We start from the raw sequence: 14,841 nt of genomic DNA, 5'->3' as shown, positions 1-14,841 counted from the left end.
GATTTCGTTAATAACCTTTTAAAACACCAAAGTCCCACAATAAGACAAATAAACAAACAGATCAAGGTAATGGGAGACTAGCAACTCCCATATTCCTCAAGGTAAAATGACTGATTTTGCCTAAGGAATCAGCAGTACATTGCTGAGATTCCTACACTGGTGCTCCTGCTGCTTCCCCAATCAGGGTGCATGTCAACTATCTAATGTAGGTTACACACTGACAATCAATAACCACGTACAACCCCACTTCAAATAATCCAAATTATCCTTTAAATATTAACTTTTCTAAGAAGTGCAGTAATATTCTGGCATCCTTACTACTAGGACTACTATTACTATTACTACTACTACTTTTGTCATGCATCTAAGGAGTTGTTTTGCTAGATTAACTAAACATGAATTTCTCAGATGTATAAATAACGGATTCTTCTTGAAATGATGTTGTGCAGTCATGGACCTTCCACTGAAGAGGACTGTCCTTTCCTTTCCTGAAGTTTTGCTTACGCCAGGCTTTCGTGTGGCTTTGATAATGACATAATTGCCCCCAAAAGCAGCTTCCTGGAGAATGGGAACAAAACAACATGAAAAAGAGGACGAGTATAACCGATAAATGCCACCTAAAGCACTTTTTGTTTGAATTATACTACTGATCTAGATAGTTTCAAAAACCTGCCAACTGTCTACAGTCATTAAAGTCAATTGTTGCCCGCCAGCACATTGTGAAATATTAATTTTTTATGGTCCATCCTCAATATTTGGATAAAATGAATACCAGCTGCATGGAACAATGGGCGATTATAGTTTTAAACTGATTGATTTTGATGGGCTAATTGATAACTGATTATAAGACTATTAAATATTATGTTTGAACAGAGAAATAAAAATAAATGAGCATGGCTGGTTTGCTAACTGGGCCTATGGACAAATGTATGGATATCGTCTTCTTTGAAACCTCTTCAATGCTGAGTGTTCTCTGAAGTAAAATAAGGATGGATGGGTGAATGGATGTAATAGACATATACTCTGCTTGCCAGTGACATACACAGCCTATAATACACACACATATCTCTAAACTAGACATTTGGCAGTGTCGAGGGCAGCAGTTCTCACTAGTGGCTTTCATATCTGAAGCCGGCTGATTGAGACTAATGGATACAACATGGGCCTGAGAAATGACTTCCACATGTAGGAGACAAATGTGTGTAGAGAGAGCTGGTGCTAGATATAGGAATGCTGGAGTATCGGTATATGTGTTTTATGTGAGTTTGTGTTTTGGTGTACAGGTATGTGTGTAGTGTTTGTGTACCACTGTCTAATAGAACGGAAGAGCAGGAAGCACTTCCCATTCCTTCAGGTCCTGTTTACGTCTCCATCTTCACACGCACAGAAATACCACCGCTACACACAAAATAGCCCGCAAATGCACACAAACACACACACCAGCTCATGAAAGTGAAGGCAAACACAAATCTGCCAATGCTTAAAACACTGCTCCTCTTCATTAAGGTTAGACCACCGTACATAACTGAGCGATTCAGACCTTGAGCTTTGATATACTTTGTTTTCTAAGAAAATAAAGATAGTGTTCCTTCAGGCAGGCCGAGGGTGCAAGAAACTCTGCAGGTGGGTAATATTGCAGAGCTGCATTTCCCAAACTTAGGGTTAGGTCCCAAAATGGGTCACAGGCCCGTTTTTATTGGGTCACCAATTTGCAGAGTAAAATGTCTACCGCAGTTTCCTCAAATGAGCAATAAAACAAATAATAGGCAGCAGAGAATAGAAGACAGTAAGCAGCTCTCAGCAGCAGAATAGCAATATACAGCTGAGGTCAAGAATGTAACAGCCTCCTCACTAATGGTTAAAACTATTAACCAGCACAAAATTAACAACTGACCCTTTCTAAGTCCCGCCCCTTTTTGCTCTGTGCTCCAATAACAGTTGAGCAAGCTTTGTAACTTAGTCAACTTTCCCTTTTTCCTGTAAAAGGGACACAAGTCACATCTTAAAGTTAGCTTATGTTAGCAAAACACAAGCTAATTAGCTTGATAATGTTAGCAAAACTATGTAGATGATGATTAATGTAGATTACCTAGCTAGTTAGCAAGTGCTTTGAATGAAAAATATACATTTCATACATATTTTAGATTAGATTCTATGTCAGTTTTGTAGATATTATGGCAATTCTTGATGTGTTTTTGTAAGTTTGCGTCCCAGGGAGACACGAAATTTATTTTTGATGTCTTGAGCTAAAACTTTATGAAAGTGTAAATTGTTGTAGAGTCATTCTGTTTAGCTATACAAAGTGATGGTTCTGGGTTCACTGTTTCAACAAAACAGCGTTTCAAACATTAAAAAAAAAACATAACAAACATTGTTTGCAAAGACAAAACAAATTCCAATGTGTATCCCTCAATCATTATTTAATTAGTAACTCTCCAGACTTTAATTGAATTAGTTTGTCAGCTCTTAGTTGTTTATTTTTGGAGTGTGGGTTGCAAATGAATATGATGTTAATTAAAATGTGGAACCAAACAATAGCACAAAGAGGGCCTGAAAATAGATTTGAAAAATGTTTGTCTGTCAGCCATCATCTTTTGTTTGCCAAACCAGTGTTTCCATATTAAAATCCATAATCAATAAATCAATAACAAAATTGGCATGAGTTTTTGGTCCCATGTCTATTTTTCTCTGTGTATTACAGACATGACACACAGAGCACACAAACAGAGACACGTACTATTTAATGGAATTTAATAAAAACATGTGGTAAGGCTTCACTGTATCAGCATCTTCAGCTTTTACTGTGTGAGACAGAACTTACTGGTAGTTACTCATTGTTACAATAAGTCAACAACATATGTAGTTGTCATCTGTCGTCAAACAGTATGTTTCGTCATCATGATAGTTTTTCTAAATGTATTTATTACTTACAGGTAGGCAAAAGATTTTGCAACAATTATCAGCTATTACCAGAAGTTCATCTATTAGTATGATTATTTTCTTCTGTATCAAAAATAACATTATAGCAGCAGTATAACAAGTATCTTTCACTTTTGTGTGTTTACATTTGTGTTCAGAAATGAAATGAAATAATTAAAAAGGACAAAATTGAATGATGTAGGGCTGCAACTAGTGATTATTTATATCAGTGAATAATCTAATTATTCCCTAGAATAACTGATCAGTCATTTGGTTTCTAAAAATTCAGAAAACAGTGAGAAGAACGTCCATCTAATTTTTCCAGGATCCAAGATGACATCTTACAGTGTCTCTGACCAACAGTACAAAACCAAAAAGGAGCTCAGTTAACAATTATATAAAACAGAAGAAAGTCCTGCTGACAAAATTAACAAGGATTTAATTATCAAAATAGATGCTGATTGTCTGTCAAAAAGAAATCGATTAAAATTAAGTAGTAATTTAAAAATGGTTTCACAGATTCATTTGAGTTGTGATTTCAATATGAGAATCTTTTGTCATTTTGCCATTTGATTAAAGGCAGAGAATATAACTATAATATTAAGATATAGCACAGCCCTAAAAGTATACAATTAAAATTATATCTTAGTAAAAGGGAACTAAACTGGTTCTCTCTCCTTTAGTTAAAGTTAGATTAGTAGGATTTGTCCAAGCTGTTCGAATGTTGTTGTTAAATGCATCAGGAGATAGTTTATTGTTGAGTCTCATTCCCAGCATGTCATATAACAACATTTTAGGTTGGTAAAGCATCCTGAGCACTTCAAAATGATGAGAAATACAGGCAGAGGGCAGTGACTTTGTAGATACAGCCACCAGAACGTACTTCTAGTGGGTCATAGGTGATGTTTTAAAGGGATTATGTTTCTAAGTCTTAACATTATTTTTTTTTTTTAGGAAAATGTTGCAGATTATGCCTTAAATTTTGTTTAGTTAAAGAGAAGTAATAAAATGCATGTATTGGAATTTTAGATTTATTTAAAAAGTATAAATAGACAGCTCTGTCATGTGAATTGACTTTAAAACTGTTTTCATTTTTATGTGGGTCTTAGTGAGATCAGCTGATGAGCAGCTTACCTTTGTGGTTCTAATGACTTCATGCACTCGCCTGGACCTCCATAAGTTACATGTTTGCTTCCCTTCATTTATAATGAATGAAGCATGCAAATGTCTCTCCAACTACTGTGAAGATAACAGTCCAAAGTATCAATACGAACACATATCAGAACCAGATAACTGAGTGGAGTCTACCACTTACTCAGTTCCCTAGAAATGATCTTTTTTTTGTTTGTTTGTTTGTTTGTTTATTATTATCTATTTACATCTTCATCAAAGCACACTGTTTACTTTTTCATTTGACTCTCTACAGCTGAGATAACTTTGCATGGACATTATATAGGTTTAGCTGTAATCCATCAAGTTGTGCCAAATATGTGAAGGAATTTATTTTTAAGAGCGTAGAGGGAACGTGAACTGAAGACAGAGAGTGTGAAAGGCAGGGGACAGGAAAGAGAGGACAGATAGAGAAGTGAGCAAGAGTGGATAGAGTAAATAAACAGAGCCGGGAAGTGTTGAGTCCACGCACAGGACGTGGTTTGGTTTGTGTGTGCTTGTGTGTGTGTGTATGTGTGTGTTTATCAAACCCAGCTGGCTCCCATTTGCCCAGGAATGAGTCTGCACCTCTCTGAGGCCCAAGCCTGCTCTGCTTTGAAGGCCTCTGTGTGGTGTGTATGTATGTCAGAGTGTGTGCGCATAATAACAGCTTCATTAGAGTCACTGCATGGTACCGGTGAACACATAAAACACCCAGACATGTATTTACTGTATGTATATTATGTGCACATCCTCTCATGTTTTAATTTTAAACACACACTCGCATCCACTCTGAAACACAAACAGCCATAGACCCACACAGATTTCAGGTTTCACAAGCATGCACATAGACCCCTAAACAGTCCCAAGGGGTTGAGATTTAATTGCTTCCAGATGCAAGTTCAGGACAGCGCACACACCAACACAATACAGACAAAATCTTCTGCTTTGTTGAAGTCAGCAAAACTACTCTGTTTAAATTAATTAAGTGTTTGTGGATGGGAAATGACATAGGAGAAGACAAGTTTACTACAAGTGGGAAAACAGCTTGCTGCTGATACCTGATAATAACCACATGGGAAGCTGTGACTCATTCAGGAATCTGAAGACCTTCAAAATAAACTTAACATGAACATTAAGTTTGTGGTCTCACATAAAATAGTTTTAACTTTTTTGATTGTGTATGTTTTTTGTGTTTTTTTAGACGTGGCCCACACCTATACCGAGCCCCTCATATTGAGGGTAAATGGCACCCCAGAAAGGTTGCTAGGCGATGACGGGGACAAGTGGAACAACAGCCTCTCGCACACGGAGCTCACAACACCCGGCAAGAATATCACATGTGAGTAAATATCACCCTCACACACACATTCACACATCGGGACACATGCTCACAGAGAGTGGTGAGAGTTTTATTTCCATTACAGATCACTGGTCTGATGAGTCACATTGTCCTGACCTTTAACAAATACATTCTACACACCCTGCAGAAATAGGTCAGGTAATCATACACACAGACAGAAATATCTACATTGTCAGCTAAGTGGGTTAAGTTTCTGAACGCAAGCGAGTCTGCACCCAATCTCTCGTGAATGAAACACTTTTCCTCCGCTTTTCCTCTTTCTTCTGCTTATCTGTAGTTCATTCTCTCTGTCTGTCTGCCTGTCTGTTGAGAATGGGATTTTTAGACTAACATCGTGACAATGCGAGGTGAGTGTGACCAGCTTTGTGGAATTTACTTTGATTTTCCAGTCACCTTTTATTATTTTATTATTAATTATTTAGGGTTCATTGGACATCTTGGCACTGGTCAAATCAAAGTAAATAACCCCATAAGGTCTTGGGTTGTAGTTGGAACTGCTTATAACATACTACTATTTATTTTGCAGTACGCTGGCTCAGGCTTAGACTGTTTCTGGTTTTTGAAAGTGGAAATAAACAATAGCATGGCTAATGGCAAACCACTGCTACTGTGCAGCATCCCCTTAAGCTCAAAAAAGAAGAAGTCTTAGATGTGGATTTTCATTACTGAATCCCTTTTCATAAAACTTGCTAACTGGTGTTTTTTTGTTTGTTTTTTTGCTCACGTTAATGCTCTTGCTGGTTTGGCCATATTATGAACATCCCCCATGGTAATAACAACATAATTGCCATAAAATACATCAAAATGTAAATGACAATAACAGCAGTGAGAAATTTTAAAATATATTACAGTTGTGGTTTTGGGCCTGGCTTTCCTCTGCCATTGTTGCTGAAGTCATGTGCTGTGTTGGCTGCAGTGGTCTGTGTGACTGTGAGGAAAGAGGGCTCTGTGAGCAGACATGCTCACTGACTAACTAGCTACCCCCACAGGCACTTTTGGATCTTCTCCGAACTCATTATTTTGACAAAGTTAATGATTATTTTGAGATACTAGCTCATTATTTTGAGATACTAATTCATTGTTCTGAGATACTAATTCATTATTTTCAGATACTAAGTCATTATTTTGTGAAAGTTTCACATCATTCGAGATACTAAGTCACTACTTTGAGTTACTGTCTCATTATTTTGAGATTTCTCATTATTTTCAGATACTAAATCATTGTTTTGAGTTTCCAACTAGTTATTTTGAGATACTATCTTGTTATTTCGAGATACTAACTTATTATTTTGGCAAAGTTTCTCATGATAATGACTTACAGGAGGAGAGGAAGGTATTTAATGTGGTTCTGTCTGCTTGTCACTCTTAACAGGGGCAGTCTTCAGTGTAAACCACAGAAATGTAGAGCACCGTCAGGCTTCATCATACAAAGTTTATATCAGGTCGTTGACATTTCCATATTTGCTTGCACAAGTTATTATTTTGACAAACGTTCTCATTATTTTGGGAAAGTTTCTCAGGATTTTGAGATACTAACTCATTATTTTGAGAAAGTTTTTCATTTTTTTTTTTAATTTGTGATATTATTTTAATGTGATTTTCCAGAAGTCCCTATTTGACCTGGGCTCTGGTGACACAGTTTTTTGAAACAATCTGTCTCAATAACTTTTCTCACTGCTGAAACATAAAATAGCTAGTGTGGTTGGCAGTTTTACTGATTGCAGAAAATTACAGGAGAGATAAATGTGTCATTATTTACACTCACCTCTCCAAGTCTAAACTACTGCCCCAACCTGTCCACCTGTCCAGTCATTACACTCCCTGCTGGATGTATCAGCACCTCTCCACCTTAATTTGCTGCTGAGGAGTGTCACAACACCTGGAAGTTCTTCCTCCAGAGTCATATCACTAAGCGCCACCACCCATTTCCCTCCCTCATATTACAAGTCTCATGGTTATGTCTCAGCCAGAGACATAACTCTTCTTGATGTGCAGTCGCTCCAACGCTCTGTATCAAAGCCAAAGGTTACGCAAGTATGCTATGTCATTACCCCACCACATATATTTTTCTTGCTCTCTCTCCAGTTTGAAATAATCTCAACCTAATTCTCAAACTAGGTCTAGTATGTCATTTATTCACTTAGCAGACCAAGCGTCACAATAATAACACCCACAAAAATCTAGCTAAGTTGTCTCCATGCTTGGCCACTACCCTAAAAGTGCTGTAAAACCTTTTAAATGCCCTAGAGGAACTGATCTAAATCTGTCCTTCCTGTCATACAAAGAAAAGGAGAGATGGTGTCAGTGAATGAACGGAGGGAATTGAGGGGTGAGAAGATGGTTGAGCGAGCCTGACATGTGAGCATGTGTTAGAAGAAAGCCATGAGTATTTTTCCTGAAATCCAGGGCCAGCCATGGGTGACATGCATAAACACACAAACCTGCCCCATTCATAATAACTAGTTTGCGGTAACTGAATAACCAACAGTCAGGAAGTGGATAAGTAGGTGAATGCAGTGTGTTTGGAGTTGAGTAGGTGTGTGAATGTCTGCTGTCTCTGACTATATTTGGGCCTCTACCTGTCCTGTCTGCTGCCTGTGTGTGTCTATTTCAGGCCCTCTGACTGGAAGGCTACGAGGTTTGGGTTTGATTTTTCTTCCCTCCTCTCCCGCTTGCGCTCTCTCTGCTTTATTTTACATCCCTATAAAACCTATGAAACCCACCAGCTCCATATGCTGTGCGGGAAGAGTTATGCAACTACAGTAGGCTTGGACAAAATGTACCGCCATGCACACCAATCCTCACTGGCCTTCCATTGCCTTCATGTGCCTCCTCCCTTCATCCATAGCTTCCTCCCTCAACAACTTACACAATCACACGTGTTAACGGGATCAGAACCCTGGGCTGTGATGTTTTTTTCTGACTGTAGTGAAAAAGCAATGTTTTCCCGCAAGATGGTGGTTTACCTAGACTAACTAAATAATCACGTTTTATTAGACTTTGCTAAAGTATATTGTGTAAGTGTGTGCAGTGTGCAAGTGAAGTAGAGCGAGCAACAGATGAGTGACAGTGCTACTAGCAGAGCAGAAACTTGGCAATAAGTTGTCAGTCTGACAGTGAATGTACAGTACAAGTTATAGTGTGTCAGGTAAAAAAACTTCTCCAGAACAAGAAAAGTCTTGTGTGTTTTTTCCTTCAGGCTGTGATGGAATGGATTTGGACAAAGCAACATACTGATGGCAGTTTACCGCAACTGCCTTAATAATTACCTTTCATTGACCTGAAGCATACTATCTTAAGCATAGCGTAGCTCCTTTAAAGAATAGGGCAGTGCGTAATATGTGTGCAGTGTGACGTGAAGGAGAGCAACCGGCAGACTGCTCATAGCAGAGACTTATTGATCTGGCAGTAAATGTACAGTAGAGATTACAGTATGACCTGTCATGGTGCAGTTTCTAAAGGCCAAGAAAAGTGCCATCTGTTATTTCCCAACTGCTGGACAAGGTTCCAAACTAAGCTGAGTGGGAATGGCTAGTTAATGCTAATGCTAGCATTGTATCTTTCATCAATCATATCCATTTCAGAAGTTTTGTAATCTAGTCTTGAACTACAGTATCTTTTTGGACAAGTGGTAAAATAAGTCCATATCTTCAGTAGTTATTAATCCATTTTTCCATCTCTTACAGCAGTTGTTGTTATTAGCATGTTGTTAGCCACCTACTAGCAATCCCAAGATGCCTTTGGTTCAGTCTGTCAACCAATCAGAGGCTAGGTTCCTCGTCTGTGACAGCACAGTGAGTTGTATTAAATTAGATCCATGCACTGATCTCAACATACTGACCCCTCAAAATAAAATTTGCAGTCATAAAGGTAGCTTGCTCTACTCCGTGGTAGGCATCATGTGGTTATTGTCACAGCCCTGTTTCCCAACTACTAAAAAGCTGAAGCAGGTTAGCCCTGAAGTACGATGAGCAGGAAAGTGTAACGTTAAGCTAATGCTAATGCTAGCATTGTATCTTTACAATGTTGACTCCGGTGTGATCACATTCCTTTCAGAAGCCTTGTAATTCAGCCTTGAACAGCAATCCAACAATATAACACTGAATGTCTTCTGGGATAATTTATACATTTTTCCATGTTGAAAAGAGCCGTTGTTAGCATGTTGTTAGTTACCCACTGTGTTCAGTGTTGACCCATCAGAGGCTTTGTCCCTGACTTGTATGTGACAGCGCTGATCCATAAATGTTTTAAGGGATGGATGCACCGATATCACACATTGCACAATAAAATAACATCATATTGACCTTTCAAAATAAATGTTGCGGTGATGACGGTAATGAGCTCAACTCCATAATACGTATCGCATGACCACAGTATTGTGGTAAGGCAGTCATTGACACAGCCCTTCTTAACTGCAAGCTAAACAGTTACTAAACTTAACCTGTTTCTCTCAGGTGAACACAGGCAGCCTATGTCTGCTCATCTGCATAATGATATGTTTGCCTCTGACTGTGTGAGCCAGTTTGTGTATCTTTTGCCAGCTGCTATCAGCCTGAATGCGGTTTAAATACCGTGCTGCTTCATCTGTAATCAATCAATCATCCTGTGCTTCATAATGAGCGTGAAGAATCAACAAAATAGCTGTGACTCAGATCTGTGGTGAGGTCATGGCTGTGTGACATCTGTGTATGTGTGCGTGAGTGAGAAGGTGAGAAAACAGAAGCAAAAAACAGACAATTCGCCCGTCTCGCAGTGATGACATCAGAGCTGTAGTATGTGTCTGGCCCTGGGCCTGTGACAGGCTGTCTGAGAACAATGTGCAGAGCGAGCTGTTAACATATGTGAGTGTGTGTTTCTGCACACACAGTGATGTCATGAACACACTGCTGCCTTTGACGTCACAGTCGCAGCAGGATACACATGTTCACAGATGTTAAACTGCTTGCACTCTCTTGGACTCATGAGGAAACAATGACACATGTAATTGATCACTGACAGCATCACAGTAGCATTTATGACACTTCCACTTTGTTTATTTTTATCAGTTTGGACTATTTTCACTAAATGAGATGAACATGAGTGAGACAGAAGGCGACTGTCCTCATTCATGTGTGAATGAGGCCATGAAAGTGTGTGTACTGCAAAGGAAATGCTGAGAGGAGCTGTTTGTTATTATCTTGTCATCAGAGGAGAGGAGTGTGCAGTGTATTGTTGGTGGGAAATCTAACAGGACTGTGACATTGCCTTTAATTAGAGACCAGTCGCTGCGCTGAAACTGTTTTCCATCTCTGTCCCTCTGCCTTAATATTGTTAGTCTTTCTCGTTTCTCTGACTGTCTTCCTCTGAATTTAGTGTGTGTTCATGTGGTGTCAGAATAATTGGATAAAAGTATTGGAAAATGGCTCTGACACTGCCTGAAATGCAGTATCGGGTATTGGTGACTATGCGAGTCCTCGCACGCTCCAATACCACGTAATGTATTAGCCCAGAAATAAGACAAACAGAAAACGCCAACTTTCATGGTCAGTGGGGGGAGAGAAACAGTACCTTTACCTCGGCATCAGACCGCATTGCAAAGTCCATGTTATTGTAGCCAGCTTGTGGTAGATAGAGGTCTCTGGAGTCTTTGTAAGGAGGAAAAGTAATCTGGTGGATTGTGTATTTCCTACTCAGAGTTCGTCAAGACATTGCTGTGTCTTTGCGGAACTTAGGAGAATCCATTATGTATATATTGTACATAATCTTGGCTGTGGAACTGCAAATACAGTGTACAGTATATGCTGTTATTTCAGTCTTTATTTCCTGATTCGGTTTGGTTTGTGGGGATCTGCAGTAAAACCTAGAGCAGATTTTTTGAGTTGTCCGTTCTTTGTGATTTAGAACTGGATTGGACTGATGGTGTGGGGAAAACAGAGCAGCTTCTTTACTGAGTGATTTTTTTAACACACTATACTGGTACTCATTATCAGCCTATACGCAAAGTTCAGGTTTCAGAATCAGTAGTGGGAAGGAAAAACTAGCATTGGAACATATCAAGTTCCCGATCAGGGAAATTTACCTGAACGTCCCTTCAAGTCAGAACAAAAACTTGACAACAGTTTTGGTACACAATTTGCCAAGTTGTTGTCTATTGATGTCATATATGAAAGTAAATATTAAGTTGATGATTTTATGAATTTGTATTATTGCATATAAATTTTTTGCTCATGTTTAATTTGTAATATGGTGTTAGTTGCTGTCCACATAGAGTGTCCTATATTAGTTAGAAAAAATATTTATTGTGAATTATTTTAGCACTAATCCTGATAACAAGACAGGCAAAGCAGTATTTTAGTGGTTTCAGGGAATTTACTGGTGCAGCAACAAGTCTGAGACAAAATCACTTTGTAATATAAAGTTTCAGACTGTTTCAGCATACTTGGATAGCAACACGGGGATGTTAGTCTCAGCCATGCTACAACAAGTACAACAAAAACCCTACTCTACCCTTTGTAGTGTCCATGTTGTTTCTACATTTAACCATATGCACTCGTATTTTACATTTACTGTCAGATAAAACTGTGACACACTGTGACATAGAGCTAAGTGTTGGGAAGTCCAGCTGTGTGTCACAGGGGTCATGTTAGGGGTCATGTGCAATTGGTTGATGTCTCAGGTCAGGGATGAGTGTTACAGTGTGTCATGTTTTTCTTGTAAGTTAGCTGCCTTTTTGTGTTTTCTTCAAAATAAAGGGCTAGTCATCCTGTTGAAATATTTGCACACTGTTTCCATTCATTTGTCAGGTGAAATCCACACGAATGAGTCAAATGTTGCAAAAAAATAAAAAATAAAAAGTGAATGTGAGAGCTTTTCCAACAGCTGGGTAGAAGTGAAATAAACAGAGTGTCTGAATGTCAAAAACCCACAAGAAAAATGGAAGAATTTTCCCAGAACCTTTGAGTTTTGGGCCAGTTGTTGTTGTTCTTTTGCGCCAGCTAATGTCATATTTCATGTTTTCATGTTTCATGTCAACACAAAAACAAAACACAAAAGACTGATGCCCAGGCACAGCTGTGTTTCCCCTGGTAGAAAAAAGACTCTTCTGCAAACATGTGCAGGCACGAGCACATCAGTCAGCTTGCAACCAGTCAAACATTTGAGTGCTGAGATTTGTTTGATTATATTTAGGGTATATTTAGGGACAGCTGTATAAGAATATCTCAATAATTGACATTTTCAGCATTTTACAATAAAGAAAAAAAATAGATGCAAATAAATAAATGAATCAATAAATATCACGTTTGGATAAATATTTGGTTGGTCGCTTTCAGTGTTATAGAAACAAAACAAAAAAACAAAACAAGAACTTTCCATCAATGACAGGTCTTTCCTTTATGAATAAGAACACTGTTATGGATTTAAGGTTCTAACAGGAACCATAAACCACTGGGAAACAAGTGTGGCAATCAATTGTCACGTTTATTTATCTAGAAAATGATGTGTATATTCATTGCCATGATGACCACCATGGTTATTTAAAGTTACACAAAATATTATATTTATAAATTGAGATGTTCAGATTTTGTCACAGCTTTACTAGAAGTGCAGCTCTCTCATGAACCCTCAGGGGCCAAAACAAGCTCCAACAACTAAACCTAAAAAGCAACAGAGAGATCTCCTTCTAACACAATTACACTGATAATAAAATCAGACCCGCCTTTTGTTTGTTTGCCTTTTTTGGCCAAAGATGAGTCCCAAATCTGTCTGGCAGCCACACCTAAATTTGAAAGTCTCAGCTGTGCATCTGACTGAACTCTGCACTGACATGACTTTTTCAAAATAGTGAGTGAGTGCAGCTAAACAAGCCTCATTAACACTGTAGTGTTGGTTGGAGTGTTGTATAGCAGCCAGAAATGCGGGGACATGTCATTGAAAACAGTTTTAAATAACATTATACAGCACCAACTTATCATTTTCTCATTCTCACAGTTTTAGTAGTTGACACTTAGGCTTTGGCTCACAGTTAAAAACAACTCAACTATGCAAGAAAAACCCCAGAAGGGAGTCAGTGGGTGAGATGTTTCTAGAGGATGGATGTTTTAGAGGCACTTCAGAATACTTTGTGGATTTTGAAATGTTGTGTAAATGTTGTGAAACTTGAACCTTTCTTTATACTAATCTAGCCAAGTCCTCATTATTCTTTATTTAATGGCATACATGTCTTTATTGCCAAAATGTACACAGCAAGCAGTTCAGATTTTCAGTTTAGTTTTGCATTTGTTATTCAGTGTTCAGAGTGAGCAGGAATTATTTAGTTGAATTCCCAGATACTTTGCTTTGACTTTGTTGTGCTTGATAATGCAAAGGCATTTATGTATATTTGTCTCTAGTTGGTAGTGAGGCAGATTTGCACACAACATTCACCCATCTACCTTTTTCTACGTGTTGATTTCTAATCAGAAGGATAGTTTGGAGTAATTAATGTGGGGTTGTATGAGGTATTTACCATCAGACAACATTTTCTAATGGGAAAAAATAGAAAAAAATATCTTTTGAAAACACAGAAGTCACACACAACAATAACACCATCAAACTAAAAGATCAAGGCAGCAGTAGATCAGCAACTCTTGTGTTCTGCAATGCATGTTTTGTTATTTCACCCATGGAAGCTGGCTGTTTTGGAGAAAGCAATATTTGTCTTATATAATGGCATTTTCCCATAGGAAAGGCTGTCTGTTGGTAAAGTGGTGAAAATTATCTAAATATATGCTTAAACTTATATTGATTTTTTTTAGTTGGACCCTTCTTAAATACATTTTGCTGCTGACCCTGTCCACAGCAGTACATTGCCTAGCTTTTGTGCTGGTGCCCCTCTCTGCTTCTCCTAACTGGGGGCGTTCCAAATCTACTCCAGGTAATACCTCATACAAGCAAACTTCAAATAATCCAAATTATCTGTTAAAGTTATATATTGGGAATGCAAATTTGATCTGATGAAAAAAACATTTGAATTTGTGTGACTTAAATCTCGTGTCTATATGGTTCAGCACTTTCAACACTTTAACCTACATAGACAGACACACTGCGCCAGAGGAGACGGTGGGATAAAGCAGCTGGAACAGAGACAGTCAGACTTCACCGTCACTCTGGTGACTCATTCCAGCAGAGGATAAGTAGAGAGAGAGAGATGAGGAGTAGTTCTCTGGTCTGGGGGGGAGGTGTGTAAGTACAGGGTAGCTGAGAGACGCCAGGAGAGGAGAAAGAGGTGGAGGAGGGTGTGCAAACTGATGGTGACTCACTCAAGGGCCCAATACATCTGCACAGATATACATGTAGGGGAGACTGGGGATAGTTGCAACCCTTTTTGCATTTCGCTCTGAGATTATCTGGGCTAGACCAACTAAATCTTCATGCATTAAACTTAATCCAAA

At 38.5% G+C, this 14,841-nt stretch overlaps 1 protein-coding gene across 2 annotated transcripts in view; it reads left to right on the top strand.

The window, feature by feature from the left end:
• mdfi (MyoD family inhibitor) overlaps nt 1–14,841 on the top strand; it is a 42,352-nt gene that overhangs the window by 15,613 nt on the left and 11,898 nt on the right. For both annotated transcript variants that reach the window (XM_084731254.1, XM_084731263.1), the window contains exon 3: nt 5,273–5,410. In XM_084731254.1, coding sequence (XP_084587380.1) covers nt 5,273–5,410 — 138 coding nt within the window. The remainder of the gene's footprint in view (nt 1–5,272; nt 5,411–14,841) is intronic.

This window comes from Lutjanus erythropterus, chromosome 2 (genome assembly GCF_056507025.1).
Source record: "Lutjanus erythropterus isolate fLutEry1 chromosome 2, fLutEry1.hap2, whole genome shotgun sequence".
In the NCBI taxonomy this organism is placed as follows: domain Eukaryota; kingdom Metazoa; phylum Chordata; class Actinopteri; order Lutjaniformes; family Lutjanidae; genus Lutjanus; species Lutjanus erythropterus.
This window is presented reverse-complemented; position numbering and strand designations above follow the sequence as displayed.